General features: G+C 36.0%; 1 protein-coding gene across 1 annotated transcript in view; it reads left to right on the top strand.

The window, feature by feature from the left end:
• BCAS3 (BCAS3 microtubule associated cell migration factor) overlaps positions 1-22,216 on the top strand; it is a 623,923-nt gene that overhangs the window by 237,954 nt on the left and 363,753 nt on the right. Inside the window, exon 15 of the mRNA XM_057499516.1 lies at positions 9,979-10,112. Within this exon, the coding sequence (XP_057355499.1) occupies positions 9,979-10,112 (134 nt within the window). The remainder of the gene's footprint in view (positions 1-9,978; positions 10,113-22,216) is intronic.

Genomic DNA, 22,216 nt, shown 5'->3' on the forward strand with positions numbered 1-22,216 from the left:
TAGGAAATGATCAAATAAGTCATCATATCCTTTGTTTATTTGGTAGTTTTTACTTCATGCTTTGAGCAGTATTATCGAGCATAAATTTAAGAAAACCTTAATATATCCTGTGTCACAGAAATGAAAGAATACAATGATGATTGTATTAGGAACACCTTTAAGCAGCTTAAGAAATACAATAACATTGATGCTGCCTATAGGGAAATTTTTCAGGCCATTGTTTTCGAGTTTTGATGTTGAGTTTAAAGATCTTATTTATCAGACTTTTAATAGGCTGATATTGTGGTTTTATGTAATTGAAAACCTAAAAGATTTTGGTCAGTACAAGGATTCTTTTTCTTTGCTTTTATGTTTGTAAATTTGATTAGTTACTTAAAAAAGATAAATGCAGCTTCTGATACTGCATAAATATTTCTCAATACATAATTACAAATTAAAAAGTTACTAAATGAGTTCCACGTATTGATGGGGCAACTATTAAATTCACAAGAATTAATACGAAAACAAAATTATTTTATGTGTGATAATATCTGAATTCCTGTAAAGATTTCTGTTTGACCCAGCACTTCAGTGCTTGTGTCTCTTTTTGGAAGAGAGTGAATAGCTTGTAATTGGTCTTCCAATTCATATGTTTGCATGTGATTAAGACCCGTACAATTAGGCAGGTGTTATAAATAGGATATGGCAAAAAAGGCATACCTACTCATGTTTCCAAGATTTTATAGCATATGCACAGTGGAGGTTTGCTGCTCTTTAATTTTGCCTTTTAGGCTAACCAGCTGACTCCCAGTTTTAAAGATTTATGTTCTTATGAGGCCACAAAAGCCTTAACGTTCATTCTCCAGCTACCTCAGATTTTGGAGAACGCCATGTACCATCAGGAGCTTTAGTCCCCACCCTCTAATGCTAATGCTCATCTATCGAACTTGAGGCTGAGAGTGAGGGAGAGGAAGCTTCCAGATAAACACACAGCAGTGCCTAAACAGCTAATCACTCTAGGTTTCCGCTTCCAGGCCCTATAATTAGAAGTCCTTCTTTTCCTTGTATTCCCAGATGACGCAAATGCTTTTTGTGGCTTGGCACCTCATTTGGGGCGTGGGTTTAGTTTATGGCCAGGCTAGAGTCTGGTTTAGTCTTCTGATGCTGCATAAATAGTTCTCAAGCCACAGTCTACTCTGTACAAGTTTTTCCTTTTATGTATATCTGCTTTTTAACTTGTTTTCTAGAAAAAAAAGTTTGTCATTTTTCCCAGAAGAATGTGTGCAAAATAGGCAATTATAAATTAACAGAAAGCACATGACTGTATAGTACTACACTAGCTGTTTTTTTCTTTGCTCTTTCAACTTTTCTTTTTTTACTATTTTGAAGTTTTGTCAAGGAATAAGCTCATTGATGGATTATAGATGCCACATTTTTTTCATAGAGAAGTGGAAAAAGAAAATATTTTAGATAGGCTACACAGAAGATAAGGAAAACGTTTCAGTGGGTTATTTCTCTAAAAATTTGAATTTGTTTTAGCTACTAGAAACTAAACAGATATTAATGTCTGTTTAAAAATCTAGGAGCATATTGATAAGTATTCACCTGTAATTCATATGCAAAACAATAAGAGTCTTAATTTGGCTGATAGGGACTTTGACTTGAATATTCATTATATTATGAGTAAAATATTGATATGATTCTGAAAGAAATGAAGTTTATCTTCAGTAGGTGAGTAATATATTTGTGTTATAAATGTAAATTCATTGTATTTCCTGTCAGAATGATGTTTCCATTGAGTTGCCTGTCATGTGCAGAAAATAATTTTGTTGTGGGAAGATGGAATCAGAACATTGTAGTGGAATTGTGATTAATTCAGACTTACATAACTCAGCAAGAAGTAGGAGTGCATAAATCTGTCTACAAAAGGATGACAAAACATTTGTGACCAGCATTAAAAATTTATTGTTTTGAGTAACAACAATATTAAATGAATATAATGTCAATGATGTCATGACCATAACCAGGTGCAGTGTGGGAGGCAATGTTATAAAAACTGTTAAAGATTTGAAGTTGATCTCAGAAGAAAGCATGAATATTATTGCTTCTCACCATTCCTGTTTACCTCAACAAATGTAGTCAAGAAAAAGAAAGAAGCATGTAGTTTGAAAAGGAAGAAATCAAACTGTCTATTCACATACTGCATGATTGTCTGGAAAGAAAATTCCATGTAATCTAAATAAATCCTAGAACTGGCAGAATATAGTCAGTATAAAAATGTCAGTGTAAAAATTATGTCTCTGTATACCAGCAAGAAAATACTGATAATTGAAATAAAATGAAGAGTACCATTTATAGTAGATCTAAGAATATATATAATCTGTGTGCTGAACAAGAAGAAAAACCAAAGAAGACATATATCAAGAAATATGAAGTGTTTGTAGATCAGAAGACTCAACATATTGTTAAGATGTCCATTATCCTCAAATTGATTTATAGATTTAATACAATCCCTGAAAAAAATCCTAGGAATTTTTTTTTGTAGGCAACAAAAGCTGATTCTGTGTTTGGAAAGACAAAGGAGTTGGAAGTAGACAAAATGTTTAAAAACATTAGAAAAGGAGGACTTACTTTACTTGATTTCAGGATTTCCTATACAGTTACAGTAATCAAGAAAGTGTGGTATTGAAAGTATCGACACAGAAACTGATGGAATAGAATAGCACCTCCAGGAAAAGACCTATGCGAATATGACTAATAATTGTAAGAATTTAATGGATAAGAAATAGTCTCCTTAAAATATCTTTATGGAACAATTGGATATCATTTGTAAAAAAGTTAATTTATCTGATACCTCACACTTTGTACAAAAATTAACTCAAAATGGATGATAGATCTAAATGTACAGGGTAAAACTAATTCTGATAAGAAAACAAAATGTTCATCACCTCAGTTTAGGCAAAGAATTCTTAGTTATGACATCTCAAAAACTTGCAGAGAGGAGGAGCCTGTGACACAAGATGGCAGCATGAGTAGGGCAGGTGGAAATCTTCTCCCAAAACCATATATATTTTTGAAAATATAACAAATACAACTATTCCTAAAAGAGAGACCAGTGGATACAGTACAACAGCCAGGCTATATCTACGTCTGCGAGAACTCAGCATCTTATGAAGGGGGTAAGATACAAGCCACGGACCAGCGGGACCTGAGCACTCCCCCTACCCCAGCTCCCTGGCAAGAGGAAAAGAGTCGGAGCGGGGAGGGAGTGAAAGCTCTGGACTGCTAAACAACCAGCTCTAGTAATGCACACCAGAAGCGCAGACACACACTGCATGGTGTGCTGGATATTAGAGAAACAGACAAGCAAAACCTGCAAGGGGCTCCCCGCAACTGGCTTCCCTGGGACAAAAGAAAAGCGAGTGCTTTTTGAAAGTCTTAAAGGGTCAGGGGCCTTACAGCTGGATGGAAGCGTCCCAGCACACACTCAGCCCAGCAGGCTGGGAATCCTGAGGAACATCAGGCACACCAGCCCCCTGGGTGGCAATGCAGCCCTGAAGTCCTTCACGGTGATAAACAGCTTGCCAGTCGTTCCCAAGGCTGGCACACCCCAGACACAGTAGCCCAATAGCCGAAGAGCAGCCGCACATGCCTGAGGTGGCAGCAGAGCAGCCCGGGAGCAGCTGTGTGTGCCCGCGGTGGTGGCGAAGCAACCTGGTAGTGGCCGCACGAGCCAGCGGCAGCGGTGGAGCAGCCCAGGAGCAGCGATGTGCACCTAGCAGCCGCCTAGAATCTCCTCCCAGCGCGCAGCCACCTGGGCCAGAACTAAAGGCCGCCACTGGCGCGCAGCTGCCCAGCGCAGGCAGAAGAAATCGGGGCAAGGTGCAAAGGGGCGCCATTCTCACAGGAGAGCACACCTGGCGCGCCTGCCACTCCCCACAGGGCTCTGGGCTACCCTGATGGTGACCCCGCCCACGGCACCTTAGGGGATTAATCCGGAGGCTGCTCCAGGAGTGCGGGTAACTGACACAGGCAGCAGAGAAGGGCAAGGTAACCAGAAAACAGGAAAGGACTTTGTTCTCCCAGCTGACGCACACGCTGCCTGCCTAGAGCTACCTCTATTGCCATGAAAAGGCAGAAGAATTTGGTCCAATCCATAATTACCCAGACAACCCCCGAGAGAGGGCCTGGGGAGATAGATTTAAACAATCTTCCTGAAAAAGAATTCAAAATAAAGGTCATAAATATGCTGATGGACCTGCAGAAAAATACGCAAGAGCTAAAGGAGGAAGTAGGGAGGGAGAATACAGAAATAAATCTCTGGAAGGACTTAAGAGCAGACTGGATGAGGTGCAAGAGGCCATTAATGGAATAGAAATCAGAGAACAGGAATATAGAGAAGCTGAGGCAGAGAGAGGTAAAAGTATCTCCAGGAATGAAAGAATATTAAGAGAAGTGTGTGACCAATTCAAATGGAACAATATTTGCATTATAGGAGTACCAGAAGATGAAGAAGAAAAAGGGATAGAGAGTGTATTTGAAGAAATAATTGCTGAAAACTTCCCCAAACTGGGGAAGGAAATAGTCTCTCAAACCACGGAAGCACACACAACTCCCAACACAAGGGACCCAAGGATGACAACACCAAGACATATAATAATAAAAATGGCAAAGATCAAAGAGAAGGACAGAGTATTAAAGGCAGCCAGAGAGAGAAAAAAGGTAACCTACAAAGGAAAACTCATCAGGCTATCATTAGACTTTTCAACAGAAACTTTACAGGCCAGAAGAGAATGGCATGATATATTTAATGCAATGAAAACATATGGTCCTTGAATACTGTATCCAGCACGATTATCATTCAAATATGAAGGAGGGATTAAACAATTCCCAGACAAACAAAAGTTGAGGGAATTTGCCTCCCACAAACCACCTCTACAGGATATTTTAAAGGGACTGCTCTAGATGGAAGCACTCCTAAGGCTAAATAGATGTCAAGAGAGAAAATAAAATCACACCAAAGAAAGCAGACCAACTTAATACTAACTAAAGGCAAAAAAATAAAATAAAATCAACTACTCACAAAAATAGTCAAAGGAAACACAAAAGAGTACAGAACAAAACACCTAACAGATAAAAATGGAGGAGGAATAAGAAGGGAGAGAAATAAAGAATCATCAGACTTTGTTTATAATAGCTTAATAAGAGAGTTAAGTTAGATGGCTAGATAGTAAAGAAGCTACCCTTGAAACTTTGGTAACCATGAGTCTAAAGCCTGTAATGGCAATAAGTACATATCTTTCAGTAATCACCGTAAATGTAAATGGACTGAATGCACCAATCAAAAGACACAGAGTAACAGAATGGATAAAAAAGCAAGACCCATCTATATGCTGCTTACAAGGGACTCACCTCAAACCCAAAGACATACATAGACTAAAAGTCAAGGGATGGAAAAAGACATTTCATGCAAACAATAGGGAGAAAAAAAGTAGGTGTTGCAGTACTTGTATCAGACAAAATAGACTTCAAAACAAAGACAGTAACAAGAGATAAAGGAGGACATTATATAATGATGAAGGGGTCTCTCCAACAAGAGGATATAACCATTATAAATATATATCCACCCAATACAGGAACACCAACATAGGTGAAAGAAATACTAACAGAATTAAAGGAGGAAATAGAATGCAATGTGTTTGTTCTAGGAGACTTCAACACACCACTCACTCCAAAGGACAGATCCACCAGACAGAAAATAAGTAAGGACACAGGGGCACTGAACAACACACTAGAACAGATGGACTTAACAGACATCTACAGAATTCTACACCCAAAAGCAGCAGCATACATGTTCCTCTCAAGTGCACATGGAACATTTTCCAGAATAGACCACATATTAGGCCACAAAAAAAGCCTCAGTAAATTAAAGAAGATTGAATTTCTACTAACAAACTTCCCATACCACAGAGGCATAAAACTAGAAATAAATTGTACAAAGAAAGAAAAAAGGCTCACAAACACATGGAGGCTTAACAACATGCTCCTAAGTATTCAGTGGATCAATAACCAAATCAAAACAGAGATCAAGCAATATATGGAGACAAATGACAACAACAGCACAAAGCCCCAACTTCTGTGGGATGCAGCGAAGGCAGTTCTAAGAGGAAAGTATACAGCAATCCAGGCCTATTTAAAGAAGGAAGAATAATCCCAAATGAATAGTCTAAAGTCACAATTATTGAAACTGGAAAAAGAAGAACAAATGAGGCCCAAAGTCAGCAGAAGGAGGGACATAATAAAGATCAGAGAAGAAATAAATAAAATTGAGAATAAAACAATAGAAAAAAATCAATAAAACCAAGAGCTGGTTCTTTGAAAAAATAAACAAAATAGATAAGCCCCTAGCCAGACTTATTAAGAGAAAAAGAAAATCTACACACATCAACAGAATCAGAAATGAGAAATGAAAAATCACAATGGACCCCACAGAAATACAAAGAATTATTAGAGAACACTATGAAAATCTATATTCTAACAAGCTGGAAAACATAGAAGAAATGGACAACTTCCTAGAAAAATACAACCTTCCAAGACTGACCAAGGAAGAAACAGAAAATCTAAACAGACTAATTACCAGCAAAGAAATTGAATCAATAATAAAAAAACTACCCCAGAACAAAACCCCTGAACCAGATGGATTCACTGCTGAATTTTATCAGACATATAGAGAAGACATAAGACCCATTCTCCTTAAAGTTTTCCAAAAAATAGAAGAGGATGGAATACTCTCAAACTCATTCTATGAAGCCAGCATCACTCTAATACCAAAACCATGCAAAGACCCCACCAAAAAAGAAAATTACAGACCAATATCCTTGATGAACATATCCTTGTTGAGTACATGCAAAAATACTCAACAAAATATTAGCAAACTGAATTAAAAAATATATCAAAAGGATCATACAGCACAACCAAGTGGGATTCATCCCAGGGATGCAAGGATTTTACAATATTCGAAAATCCATCAACATCATCCACCACATAAACAAAAAGAAGGACAAAAACCAAATGATCATCACCATAGATGCTGAAAAAAGCATTAAAAAAATTTCAACATCCATTCATGATAAAAACTCTCAACAAAATGGCTATAGAGGGCAAGTACCTCAACATAATAAAAGCCATATATGACAAACCCACAGCCACCATCATACTTAACAGTGAGAAAGTGTCTGCAACAAGACCGTGATGCCCACTCTCCCCACTGTTATTCAACATAGTACTGGAGCTCCTAGGCACGGCAATCAGACAAAACAAGGAAATACAAGGAATCCAGATTGGTAAAGAAGAAGTCAAACTCACTATTTGCAGATGTCATGATATTGTACAAAAAAAACCCTAAAAACTCCACTCCAAAACTGGTAGAACTAATATCTGAATTCAGCAAAGTTGCAGGATACAAAATTAATACACAGAAATCTGTTGCTTTCCTATACACTGATGATGAACTAGCAGAAAGAGAAATCAGGAAAGGAGTTCCATTAACAATAGCATCAAAAAGAATAAAATACCTAGGAATAAACCTAACCAAGGAAATGAAGGACCTATACCCTGAAAACTGCAAGACACTCTTAAGAGATATTAAAGAGGACACTAACAAATGGAAACTCATTCCATGCTCCTGGCTAGGAAGAACTAATATTGTCAAAATGGCCATTCTGCTTAAAGCAATCTACAGATTTGATGCAATCCCTATCAAAATACCAACACCATTCTTCAACAAACTGGAACAAATAGTTTTAAAATTCATATGGAACCACAAAAGAACCCGAGTAGCCAAAGAAATCCTGAGAAGGAAGAATAAAGCAGGGGGCATCTCGCTTCCCAACTTCAAGCTCCTACAAAGCCACAGTAATCAAGACAATTTGATTCTGGCACAAGAACAGACCCACAGACCAGTGGAACAGAATAGAGAGTCCAGCTATTAACCCAAACACATACCATCGATTAATGTATGATAAAGGAGCCATGGACATACAATGGGGAAATGACAGCCTCTTCCAACAGCTGGTGATGGTAAAACTGGACAGCTACATGCAAGAGAATGAAACTGGATCATTGTCTAATCCTGTAGAGAAAAGTAAATTCGATATGGATCAAAGACCTGAATGTAAGTCATGAAACCATAAAACTCTTAGAAAAAGCCATAGGCAAAAATCTCTTGGACATAAACATAAGCGACTTCTTCATGAACATATCTTCCAAGCAAGGGAAACAAAAGCAAAAATGACCAAGTGGGACTTCATCAAACTGAAAAGCTTCTGTACAGCAAAGGACACCACCAGTAGAACAAAAAGGTATCCTACAGTATGGGAGAATATATTCATAAATGACAGATCCGATAAAGGATTGACATCCAATATATATAAATAGCTCGTGCACCTCAACAAAGAAAAAGCAAATAATTCAATCAAAAAATGGTCAGAGGAACTTAACAGACAGTTCTCCAGAGAAGAAATTCAGATGGCTAACAGACACATGAAAAGATACTCCACATCACTAGTCATCAAAGAAATGCAAATTAAAACCACAGTGAGATAACACCTCACACCAGTAAGGATCACCACCATCCAAAAGACAAACAACAACAAATGTTGGCGAGGATGTGGAGAAAGGGGAACCCTCCTACACTGCTGGTGGGAATGTAAATTAGTTCAACCATTGTGGAAAGCAGTATAGAGATTCCTCAAAAAACTCAAACTGGAAATACCATTTGACCTAGGAATTCCACTCTAGGAATTTACCCTAGGAATGCAGCGGCTCAGTTTGAAAAAGACATATGCACCCCTATTTTTATCGCAGCATTATTTACAATAGCCAAGAAATGGAAGCAACCTAAGTGTCCATCAGTAGATGAATGGCTAAAGAAAATGTGGTACATATACACAATGGAATATTATTCAGCCATAAGAAGAAAACAAATCCTACAATTTGCAACAACATGGATGGAGCTAGAGGGTATTATGCTCCGTGAAATAAGCCAGGTGGAGAAAGGGAAGTACCAAATGATTTCACTCATCTGTGGAGTATAAGAGCAAAGAAAAAACCGAAGGAGCAAAACAGCAGCAGACTCACAGAACCCAAGAATGGACTAACAGTTACCAGTGGGAAAGGGACAGCAGAGGAAGGGTGGGAAGGGCAGGATAAACTGGGGGAAAAAGAAAGGGGGCATTACGATTAGCATGTATAATGTGTGTGTGGGACATGGTGAAGACTGTACAGCACGGAGGGGGCAGGTAGTGATTCTACAACATCTTACTTCACTTATGGACAGTGTCTGCAATGGGGTATGTGGGGGGAACTTGGTGATTGGGGGATTCTAGTGAATGTAATGTTGTTCATGTAATTGTAGATTAATGATACCAAAATAAAAAAACAAAACAAAACAAGAAATGAAAAAAGGAAAAAAAAACTTGCTCTGTGAGACGCTGTAGGCAATTTCAATAAATATTAAGCCAGGAGAGAGGGAAATTTTAAACTGGTGAATTAAGTAGAGTATTGATTATATTAATAGAAAATTGGAACTTAACATTCAAGTTTTAAGAAACGGCAAAAAGTGGGAGTGAGTTTTAGTGCTATGGAGATAAATCATTTTCACATTCTTTGTTGTCAGATTAGCTATTTTATAAAAGCTTGTCAACTCTGTCTCTGTAAATTTAGGTGTATAAAACATGTCCCTGCTAATCATGCAGAAACATAATAAAGCCATTGAACATAATACCCCACTGTGCTATATACTGATGTGGTGTTGAGGTTGTGTATTTGCATAAGAAAAACATACTACGTCTGAACTATTTTTTTTTATTATGGGAAGTTTCTTGTATCTTTGGAAATTCTATTCATTTGGTAATATTTTAAAACAATAAAAATATGTGAAACTATTTCATTCACATACATTATTGTTCTTACTTTTACTTTTTTTGGTGTGTCCTTCAGGAATGCTTCTAGTCACAACAGACACCCTTGGTCATGACTTTCATGTCTTCCAAATTCTGACTCATCCTTGGTCCTCATCACAGAGCGCTGTCCATCATCTGTATACTCTACACAGGGGAGAAACTGAAGCCAAAGTAAGTTGTATATTTTTCAGAAGGTGTTTCCTTTGTGTATTACGACTCTAATCTAGTTGGTTATTGATATCACGTTAGAGCTTAACGTTTATGTTTGTGTTCTTGGTGATAGACTGGATAATTAAGAAAAATTATTTATCCTATTTTGACTCAGTAAATACCTACTCAATAGGTGAACAGTTCAATGAATTTTGACAAGATAAAAGTTCTGTTTATCCTCTCCTATCCTAACACCATTTCTTGTTCTAGAGAAAACCGTGTCATCCATTTGCTAGCCATATCTCTGTTTTCTATCCATTTTGTTTTATGTAATGCATTCATATGTACACACACATGTATGTGTAAGCACATATTCACAAAGACATAAAAAGGGCTGTGTTTTATAATGTGTATGACTATATTGATAATATTCAGTAGTATGCAGGAGCTAGTTAACAATGGCCAGTAAGTATGAGTTATGCACAGCTGTCCCCAACACTGGATGTAGTGACATCATATTGGTAGTGTGAAGTCATCCATGGTAGGAGTGTTTACATAATGGAAATAAAGAAACACTACAAATCAGAGCTTCTTTCCTTAGGGAGCCAGTTCTAAACGTTTACCAGCACATCACTGCACATTCATGAATGAGCGCACACCACACACATCCATATATATACAATTTACTTAGCATTAGGTATCATGCTAAGTGCTTTATGTGTATTTAATACTCTGAATATCACTTGGTAGTTACTGCAATATTAATAGCCTAAAATCCCAAAGATCCTTTTGTTTCACAGAGCCTGTGGTTATGGATTGACCTGTACACTAGTGTGTATTCTTTATTCTGAGAGAGAGCTCATTGATCCAACACCATTTATTAACTAGTCCATCCTTTCCCAATAGTCTAAAATGCTGTTTATCATGAATTCCCATTAAAGATTTCTATAATAGAATAAAACATCTTAAATATATAGAAACCCATGAGTTTATAATGATACTTACAAAGGAGACATTGGGCATTACTGTAGGTTGCTTGTTTATTAGCTCATTATATTAGAAATTGATAATTAAAGGGAAAGTATCCAGTATTAACCCAGCCTTTCTTGCTAAGTTAACCAAATAGTTAATGAGGGAAAGTCTTTTTTTATTAAAGAATTCCAGTTTAAAAAAATGTTAAAATTTAGTTTTATTGTGGTGAAGATTTCATAATATATACAATTAATGAATCATTTTGTACACATGACACTAATAAAATGTATTTAATTTAAACATTTTTAGAATTTTAAGAATTACTCTGTTGCTGCCCCTAATGAAACAATGGAGCTAGGGAATAATCATTTGATTTTATCTCATGAGTCTTAACATTACCAAAGTAGAAGAGTCAGATATCATGTGTTTCCTGATATGATGTGGTAGGATGTATAGAACATCATCAATGAGATACTTCTGCCCAGACCTCTAAATTAAACCTGAATCTATTTCAGCTCATGGATAAAATTACTTTAAACAAAATATAGAGATAGAAGGACCAGTAAAACAATACTGTAAGAATGCAACTAGCCAACTCTAAAATGTGGGAAGTTTTTCATTGCAAATGTGATGGGGTTATGAGTTCTTATAACGGGAAAATAAAAATGGCTGTGCAGTGAGTGTTAAAAGTAATTTTAGAGCAGAATGCAGCAGCCCAGTTTGAAAAAGACATATGCACCTCTATATTTATCGCAGCACTATTTACAATAGCGAAGAAATGGAAGCAACCTAAGTGTCCATGAGTAGATGAATGGATAAAGAAGAGGTGGTACATACACACAATGGAACATTATTCAGCCATAAGAAGAAGACACATCCTACCATTTGCAACAACATGGATGGAGCTAGAGGGTATTATGCTCAGTGAAATAAGCAAGGTGGAGAAAGACAAGTACCAAATGATTTCACTCATATGTGGAGTCTAAGAACAAAGAAAAAACTGAAGGAACAAAACAGCAGCAGAATCACAGAACCCAAGAATGGACTAACAGTTACCAAAGGGAAAGAGACTGGGGAGGATGGATGGAAAGGGAGGGATAAGTTGTGGGGGGGAGAAAGAGGGCATTACAATTAGCATGTATAATGTTCGAGGGGGGCCCGGGCAGGGCTGTGTAACACAGAGAAGACAAGTAGTGATTCTACAGCATCTTACTACACTAATGGACAGTGACTATAATGGGGTTTGTGGGGGGGACTTGATGATGGAGGGAGTCTAGTAAACATAATGTTCCTCATGTAATTATAGATTAATGATACCAAAATTTTAAAAAATTAAAAAAAATAAAAATTTGTACTCATCTGAAAAAAAAAGTAATTTTAGAGAATATTATCTAAGTACAAAGTGTGGACCTTGTTTGAATCCTATTTCATAAGTGTAAAATATATATTTCTCATGCAAATGGTGAGATTTGAACATTTGGCTTAATAGATATCATTAAAGGACTTAATGCCCTTATCTTTTTGGGATACATACAGAAGTTATTTACAGACCTGTGGAATTTGCTTTAAGATAATTTACCAATAGGGGAATATTGGTTAGATAAAAGAACAAATAAATGAAAATAGAAAATAATGGGATAGTTGATTAAAAGAGTCATTGGAGACACATCAATTAAATGCAGTGTATGAACTTTGTGGTCTGATTTAAACAAAGTTTCAAGAGAGGTTTTTGAGACAGTTGGAGAAAATTGGCCTTGAACTGGGTATTAAATGTTATTAATCACCTAATTTTTCTCAGTCTGTAATTGCATCTGTAATTTTTTAAGCCTGTCTGTTAGGCATATATTCTGAAGTCATACTGAAGTAGTCATGGGTAAAACAATATGATATCTCTGATTTGCTTTTGAATATTCTGACAAAACAAAGTAAACTAATAGATTAAACAAATTCGCAAAGTGTTAATAATTATTGAAAGTCAGTGATATTGTTGTTGGTGGTTCATTACAGCAATCTCTATACTTTGTGTGTGTTCCCAAATTTCTCTAATAGAAAGTAAAGGTAAACAATACCTTTTACTAACATTATGCCATTTTACTCACTTTAGTGTTATATCAATATTTATTGTTGATTTTCAAACACTTTCCCAGCTATTCTTGGGCATTTTCTAATTACGATGCACTTTACAGTAATCCTATTAAGTTATATAAAGAATCTTTTTGAATGTTTTATTTGGATTGTATTGAAATTATATTGTAATGTATTTAGAATCCACATCTTTACAGTACAGAAATTTTTCATCAAGGGATTAATTATGTTTTAAAATTAGTTATTGCTGTGGTGTGAAAAAATCTGTTGATTATTTTGTAACAAATTTTTATCTTCCTGCTTTGCTTTACTTTATTGTAAAACCAAATAGCTTTCCAGTAATATTTCTTATATTTTGTAAGTAGAACATATTTTCTGAAAATCATAATTTTTTGCTTTTTACTGTTTTATTTTTCTTATTTACATTTGTTAGGAACTCTAAAACAATGTGTAACTGTAGTAGTGATAGCTGTAGTCTTTGTTAATAATTTCCTCCTTTGTTTTACTCAGTTTCTAGCCTGTTTTTATGCCAGTATCATATTATTTTGATTACTGTGGCTTTATAATGTAGTTTGAAATCAGGAAGCATGCCTCTAACTTTGTTCTTCTTTATCAAGATTGCTTCAGATCTTTGGGATCTTCTGTGGTTCCATACAAATTTTTAGGTTTGTTTGCTGTGAAAAGTGCTACTGGAATTTTGATAGGAATTACACTGAATCTGTAGATTGCTTTGTGTTGTATGTACATTTTAACAGTATTAACTTTTCTAATTCATGAGCGTGGAGTATCTTTCCATTTACTGTGGCTTGTTCTATTTCTTTTATTGGTATCTTATGTTTTTCAGTGCACAGCTCTTTCACTTTCTTGGTTAAATTTTCCTAGGTATTTTATTCTTTTTGAATCAGTTACAAATGGGATTGTTTTCTTAATTTCTCTTTCTGATAGTTCATTATTACTGTATAGAAATGCAACTGATTTTATATATATATGTGTGTGTGTGTGTGTGTGTGTGTATATATATATATATTTAGAGAGAGAGAGAGTTATAGGGTTCTATATATAAATATAAATATAATTAGGGTTTTCCTCTATATCTATATATATTTAGGGTTTTCTATTTTGTATATGATACAGATAGTTATGTCACATAGAGACAGTTTTGCTTCTTCCTTTCCAATTTCAATGCTTTTCTTTCTTTGTCTTGCTGATTGCTCTGGCTAGACTTCGGGTACTAGGTTGAGTAAAAGTGGTAAGAGTGGGTATCCTTATCTTGTTCCTGATCCTGGAGTAAAAGCATTAGTATTAGGTGTGGGCCTGTATATGGCCTTTAGTATGTTCAAGTATATTTCCTGTATAACCACTTGGTTGGGGTTTTTTATCATGAATAGATGTTAAATTTTGTCAGATGCTTTTCCTGTATCTATTGAGATGATCGTATGATTTTTATCCTTCATTTTGTTAATGTGGTGTGGATCTCAGCACCTGCATGCAGGCTGATTGGAAGCTGGACCCTCAGGCAGCAACTTTTAAAGTATGTAGATACACCTTTTTGGGGGGTAGACTAGGAGATGGGCATTTAAGTCTGCTGCCTCTGTTGTGCTCTGGGTGTATAGTGGGTTAAGAGAAGTCATTTTAAACTATGTAAACATCCCATTCTTTATCAAACTTTGTAATACTTATTTTATTTATATATATAATTTGGGTTTAATAGATTCCTTTTTTATTCAATGGGTTATATTCTTTCAATAATTATTCGTTTTAATGTTCAAAGTCTCCCAGATTTGGCCAATTGGAACCTATTAATTGAGCATTGTGTCCTTTTGACGTATTCTTTGACAAAGTCCTTACTTTCTGGCACAACTAACTTGCTTACTCTTATTTTTAGTTATCGTATGTTTTTATTTCTTTTGTATGTTTTCAATTCGATGAGCATTTTTAGTAAAGATTTAATAATTTATTATGCTTCTGGGCACATTCTGTTTATAGAAATATATGTAAAATCTAGTTTTATAATCCCTGTGCTGTCTCCTTAGTAGTTACTGATATGCTCTACTATAGCTGTAACCTCCTAGAATTTGAGTATTTTACACACACCTTTTTTTTTATGTATGCCTGTTTTTGATACCTCTTTTGTGTTAGCATTATTTATTATTTAATTTACCTTTGCATCCTTCCTGGAAATAGAGATGATGCTTAAGTTTCTTGGTATTTCTCATCCTTAGAACACTGCCCTGCACACGGAAAAGTGTTTGTAGGTGCAAATGTTTGCTACTGCCAATGTTATCCCTATTTAACAGCTAGGAAAGCCAATAGAAATTAGTAAATTAATTTGGTTCTATGTTATGCCCTATAATTTAGGAGATTGGGAATTCCTAAACAACAGACATCAAGATCTAAGGAAACTGAATTAATGACTATAAAATTAATTTTTATAGGCTTCTACTGAAAATTACTTTGAAATGATACATAAAATTTAACATGGATGATGAGATCTATATGGCATCTGATCTGAGTTTTTCAAAATCGTGTCATTTTGGATTCTTCCAAGAACTCTGAGGGTACTTTAATCAGGCAAGGAAAAAATAATCAAATATGTGGATCTAATTATGTTGAATTAAATTGTTTTGTGATCCATGACTTGGGATATCCTCTGCATCTGACAGTAATTTTCCTCATAAAGCATATATGCAGTTAGAAAAATGTTCCTGGTTTTTAACAGTAAAGTCATATGTGGCAAAACCTTACAATATTTTGTTATTATACTTCCGTAATGTCTTAGTCAAGCACACACAAGTCATTTTTGTGCTTAACATGCTAATTTTGGTAAATGGTAAACATGCTTTTGAAACATTTGCACATCAGGTAAGTGTTGCTTTTACTTTAAGAGCAATTCTGCAAAATAGTAAAGTTGGTATGTTTAATTCTCAAGAGGAAAGGAATGTAGTTATTTAATATTATTAATTGGTAGTATGTGATGGTCAATTCAGATAAAAACAAATAGTTTTAATATGTCTGAAATATTGCCTATTTATGCTTATACTAAAATTCAAATTTTGTAGGATTTCCTGTATTTTTATTTGCTAACCCTGGCAACCCTGTGCATAACTCTATGGTTGTGATTTTTGTCAGTTTTTTCCCCCAAAATGTTGGCTTGTTAAGATATAATTCTTGTAATATAAAATCCACTTTTTAAAATATGCAACTCAGTGGTTTTTTAGTATATTCAGAATTATGCAGCCATCATCAATATCTATTTTCAGAACATTTTCATAGCCCATAAAATAAACTCCTTATCCATTGGCAGACATTCCCCATTCCTCATCTCCTCAGCTTCTATACATACTTGGTTGCTATTTAGTAATTATATATACAAGGACCAGTTTTCTACTTCCCTTAAGCTTCAGTTTACACACCTGTAAAATAGGGCCAATACCTCTTTTGTAGGGTTTCTTTCAGGAAATATCAGAAATAATATATGTAAAATGCTTAGTGAAACATCTGACACAGTAAATAAAGAGTCAGTATCAGGACCTCCACTTTTTTCTGCTATAGACTGAGAGGGATTGGATTTACTTCCCTACCTGAAACAACTGAAGAACAAACCAGCTGTGGTGTTCTAGATACTGTACGTTAGGCTATGAAGGATGGTGATCCTTGAGAAATAGGAAATAAATGAGAAAAGCCCAATAATTTCCCCAGCTTACTGCCTGAAAGAATTTCCAAGTGCAGGAAAAGAGAACCCCGGTGGAGCCTGGTAGAGTCCATTTGTTGATGAGATATTGCTGGGAGTCCAGGGAGATCTTAAGGTTCTCAGGACAGAGTATCAGAGAGATGAAAGCTGCAAACAAAAATCCCCTAAGATCTGCAGAAGAAATTCGAGAACATGGAAAGAACCGCCATCATTATCAGAAAGGAAGGAAAACTATATTTAAAGATGACATGATTTTCTATGTAGAAAATCTAATGGTTCTACAAAAAGAACTAATAAGTGATTTTTAATAAGGTTGCAGGAGACTAGGTCAGTATACAAAAGTCAATTGCCCTTCTGTATACTAGCAACAGACATAGGTAATTGATCATTTTTAATTGGTTGTAATTTTTGTCAAATTTTTTCCCAAAAAACTTTGGTTGAGATACAATTCCACCATTTGCTTGTTCAGATGTAACTCCAAAATGAGTTAAAAGTAAAAAATAGTGAGAGTAGACACCTAAATAAGTGGAGACTTAAACTATATTCTTGGGCAGGAATGCTTAATTATTTTTAGGATATCAATTCTTTCCAAATTTGTCTCTGTGTTCAATGTAGTCTCCACCAAAATCCCAGCAAGAGTTTTTTTGGGGTAGAAGTTGACAAAATTCTAAAATTCATATGGAAGAATATGGGACTGTAATGGGTAAAATAACATTGAAAAAGAAAAAGTTGGAGGATCTACCTGCTATCAAGCCTTAATAAAGCTAGAGTAATCAATAGGAAATCCAGGAACATTTCCATACATATGGACAATTAATTTTGACAAAGATGCAAAGGTACAAAATGGAGAAATGTTAGTCTTTTCAACAATAGTGATGGACCATTTGGGTGTTTATATGTAAAATAATGAGCATCAGTCCATACCTCAACCCATAAACAAAAATTACCTCAAATTGGATCATAGATTTAAATATAAAATCTAAATTAGCTTTTAGAAGAAAACACAGGAGAACCTCTTTGTGACTTGGGTTAGATACAGATTTCTCATCTGTGACACTAAGAGCAAAATCCATTAAAGAAAAAGTGATAAATTAGAGTTCATTAAAATAAAACACACATGTTCTTTGAAAAACACTGTTAATGGAGTGAAAGGCACAAATTGTTGTCTATTTACAACACTTCTTAAGGAACTCTCAAAAGTGAGTGGAGGAAGTCAATCTCTCATACATGCTATTGGGAATGAAAAATGGTACAGCCACTTTGGAAAGTAGTCTGGCAGTTTCTTAAAATCTTAACATATACACTTACTGTACCACCCAACAACTTAGTCCTAGATAGTCCACAACCTAAAATTCACATCATTCTGGGTGATATCCTAATTTACTGCATATTTCTTTAATGTGGTTATAATAACAAATTACCATGAAATTGGGGGCTTAAAATAACAAAAATGTATTCTGTTATGTTCTAGAAGGCAAGGTCCAAAGTCATGGTGTTGGCAAGGCTGTACACCCTCTAAATCCTTTGTTGAAGAAACGTTTCTTTGCCTTTTCCAACTTTAAGTGACTGTCAGCACTCTTTGTCTTCTGGCCACACCACTCCAGTCTCTGTCTCTTTGGTTACATTTCTGCTCCCTCATCTCTATGGCTTCTCTTCTTCTAGTACCAACCCTGATAATCCAGTATAAACTCTGAAGATGTATAAGGTAATAGTCACTCTTTGAATGTACAGTGTACTATATTCAGGTTTCAGAATATGTCTTTTTTTGGTCACTATTTATCTCACAAAAGTCCACCACCTTTCTGGCCCATCAAATTCAGAATCATCCCATGTGCAAAATACATGTACCCTATAAAAACATCCCTAAAAATCTCAATACATTACAGCATCAACCCTAAAACCTCTTTAAAATACCATCAACTCAAAAGCTCCAGCCTCATCTTCATAAATCATAAATCAGGTATGGTTTCAGACTCTGCATATGACCTTCATGGGGCAAAAGTCCTTTTAATCTGTTTAGAAAGAGAAGATATAGAGAGAATGAGGCAGAAAAAAGCATATGAAGAAATAAAGATGGAAAACCTCCCTAATTTGTTGAAAGACATAAATTTAAATATTCAAAAAAAATAACAAACATCTCATAGGATTGAATATAACAAAACCCAAGTTTAAGAACATCATAGTCAACTTTCTGAAAACTAAAGAGCAAATCTTCAAAGTAGCCAGAGGAAAGTAATGCATCACATACAGGGAGTAACATTTCAACAGACTACTGAACCATGGATGACAGAAAGCAGTGGAACAACATGTTTAAAGGACCAAAAGAAAAAAAATATTAGCAATCAAAAATTGTCTACCCAGCAATAGAATTCAGTACCATTCAAAGATGTAGGTACGAGAAATAAAACCAGCACATCCACACTAAAAATCATGCTAAAGGGAAATGATAGCAGAGCAAACTTGGATCTTGTGGAAGTAATAAAGTGACTGGAAAATGGAAAATTTCTTTATTAGGATAATTTTTTCCCTTTTTTCAATTTGTTTTGAATATGTAGCAATGTTAAAATTATATATAAGTAATTTTAACATTATTTTGGGGAGATTTTATTGTGTGTACATGTAATGCAGATGGTAAGTATAGCATAATGGGTCAGTGGTGGTGCTGGGGTAGAAGCAGGCATATGGAACTATATACCATTTCAAGGTTCAATATGCTATATCTAGAAAAGACCATACTTTAGTTAAAATGGAATTCTAAAAAATGCGCAATTCAAAATTAGGTAGAAAAGGAGGATCTAAGGCACAAGAAACGGGGGATAAACAAAAAACAAATATCAAATGAAACTTTCAAAATTAAACCATCAAGTAATTATATTAAATGTTAATATATTCCAATCTAAAGGAAGAAAATTCCTACTACAGATTCACTTGAATATAAAGACATTAATATAGTAAAAGCAAGATAAAAATATTTCACACAAATAATAAGAATGTTGAAAATTTGGCTATCAAGTAAAATAGGTTAAGACAAATTCTGTTACCAGAGATATTTCATAATATTCAAGAGTCAAATTATCAGGAAGGTTTAAATGAGTATGTACGTAAAGCTGAGTTTATCAACACTTTCTTAACATGTGATAGAACAGAAAGGACAAGTGTTTGGGCAACCCTATCAAACACATTGTCCTAAGAGATAAACAGCTGACCCCAGCACTTAAGAGTATATTTATGCTTTTCAGTTATGGCGTCATATATACTTGGAGTGGTTATTAAAGAAGTGGGTAATAAATGGGACTTAAACACCAGACAAACAATTTATTATCAGTGGATTTAGATGGAAATCACTGTGCAGGGCAGGGCAGCACAGGCCTGATCAGCAGCTTGCTTCCAGTCATTCTCCTCAGCAGATGGAATCTCACCCTCGCATGAGTGACCCAGATTATTCAGTTACCAGCCATGATTTGCTTGCGCAGCTCATGGCCCTAAAACAGGGGCATCTGCAATCTGCCAGCACGTAGTCTGCCTTATGGCAAACAAGACCATTGGCAAGACTTACAGGCAGCTGCCTAAGTGTCAGTATAAATACATTTCCAGTCCTTCGGAGTATTGTCTAAAGCAGGGGTTAGCAAACTTTTTTCTTTAAACCCTGCATTCCATGTGTTCTCTGTAATCATCTCTGTCATTGTAGTACAGAGACATCCATAGACAATACATAAATAGTGGGTGTGATTGGCCCACAGTTATAGTGACTCTGTTTTAAACCAGGTGCCAGGTTTCCAATATCCTACTATGCTGATTGGTCCTTACTTTATTTGTCCTTCCAGAGTTTTTGTTGGGGTTACACAGTTGCCCTGGGCCAGTGGACACCATCAGCTTTCATTTTAGCCAAGCTGCCAGTGAATCAGGTGTAGGCATTTAGAGGGGGCTCTGTGAATCAAGAGCCTGTTGAGCCAGTGGCTTTGCTTTAGACCCTGAGTAGATGATAAAGTAGCTGTAAAAACAAGGTGCTGCTAGGGCCAGGCTGGAACATACTCAGGAACATACTGTTTCCATTTGACTGGCAAGCCCTGTGGATCCATACTACCGTGTTCATCATCAGATTGAAGGGACGCATCCTGTAGTGGGTCTGGAAAGTCACAAGGCCTCCATGAGTCACTTGTTCAGTTACCAGGACTCAGGAGCAGGTCAGTAGCTGCCGTCCAGAGGAGGGAGTGTATTTGGTTGCCGGATCAGGCAGGTGGCGATGTTGTACTGAGATAACACCTCTAAGTACTTCAGCAGCCATTAAGTCTTTACCTCAACTTTTTTCTACTGGGATTCTTTTGTATCACATGGCAAAGAACTGGAAACCTAGTAGGCGGTGTGTTGTACACTCTTCTCACTATCATCTCAGGCTAAGTAGCAGAGGGTATCCTCTGACACTAACAAGCATGTAAGTACAATCAAGCCATTAATACCAGTTATACATTCATCAAATATAAACCACAGCAATAGTACACACACAAGGTCACTTTGGCTTCACTTCCCTAATAAGAATTTTGCTTACTTTCCATTCCAGGGTATTTTTCCTCCCACACAGACGTGGACTATTTTCCTCTAAAAGCATGGACTATCATGTTTAATGTGTGCATGGCAGGAGAGGCTAGCCTACAGACACTGTGTGCACCACCGGGAGTGTTGGCCTTTTTTCTCACATGGTCATCTGTTGGTTCTCTAGCATTGGTGCCCCTTAACTCCCTCACGGGCTATGGTGCTATGTGCCAGCACCCAGTGAGTGTCCAAGCATAACAGCCCCTTTCTTTCTGCTCCCCAACCCCTTCCGCAGTACTGCCAAGTTTCACCCTACAGTCCTTGGCATTTTTGGCCGTCCCTCATTCTCACCTCCACTCAAGTTCAGTCTGAAGCAGGAGCGAGCTTATATTTGCACTTCCAGCTCTGTGGTGTTTGCAAGGTTTTTTAGTTCATATTTTTAACGAAGTGATTGTAGATTCATAGGAACTTGTAAGAAATAGTACCAAGATATCCCGTGTTCGTTTTACCTAGTTTATCCCAATGATAATATTTTGCAAAACTGTAGGGTGTCACACAACCAGAATATTAGCATTGGTACAATCACTGACCTTTTACAGGTTTCACCAGATTTCCTTGTACTCACCTCTGTATGTGTGTTTAGTTCTGTACAGTTTAATCACATGTGTAAGTTTGTGTGCCTGCCACCCCCAAGATAGTGAACAGTTGCCTCATATTGCCCTTTTATAAGTAGACCTAACTCCCATAGTATGTTTATACATTCACCTGGACTATTTACAGTTTTGGGCTATTATGAATATGTCATGTGAACATTGTTTTCATATTTTTGGCATGGGTGCCCAAGAGT

The sequence above is a fragment of the Manis pentadactyla genome, chromosome 4 (assembly GCF_030020395.1).
Source record: "Manis pentadactyla isolate mManPen7 chromosome 4, mManPen7.hap1, whole genome shotgun sequence".
In the NCBI taxonomy this organism is placed as follows: Eukaryota; Metazoa; Chordata; class Mammalia; order Pholidota; family Manidae; genus Manis; species Manis pentadactyla.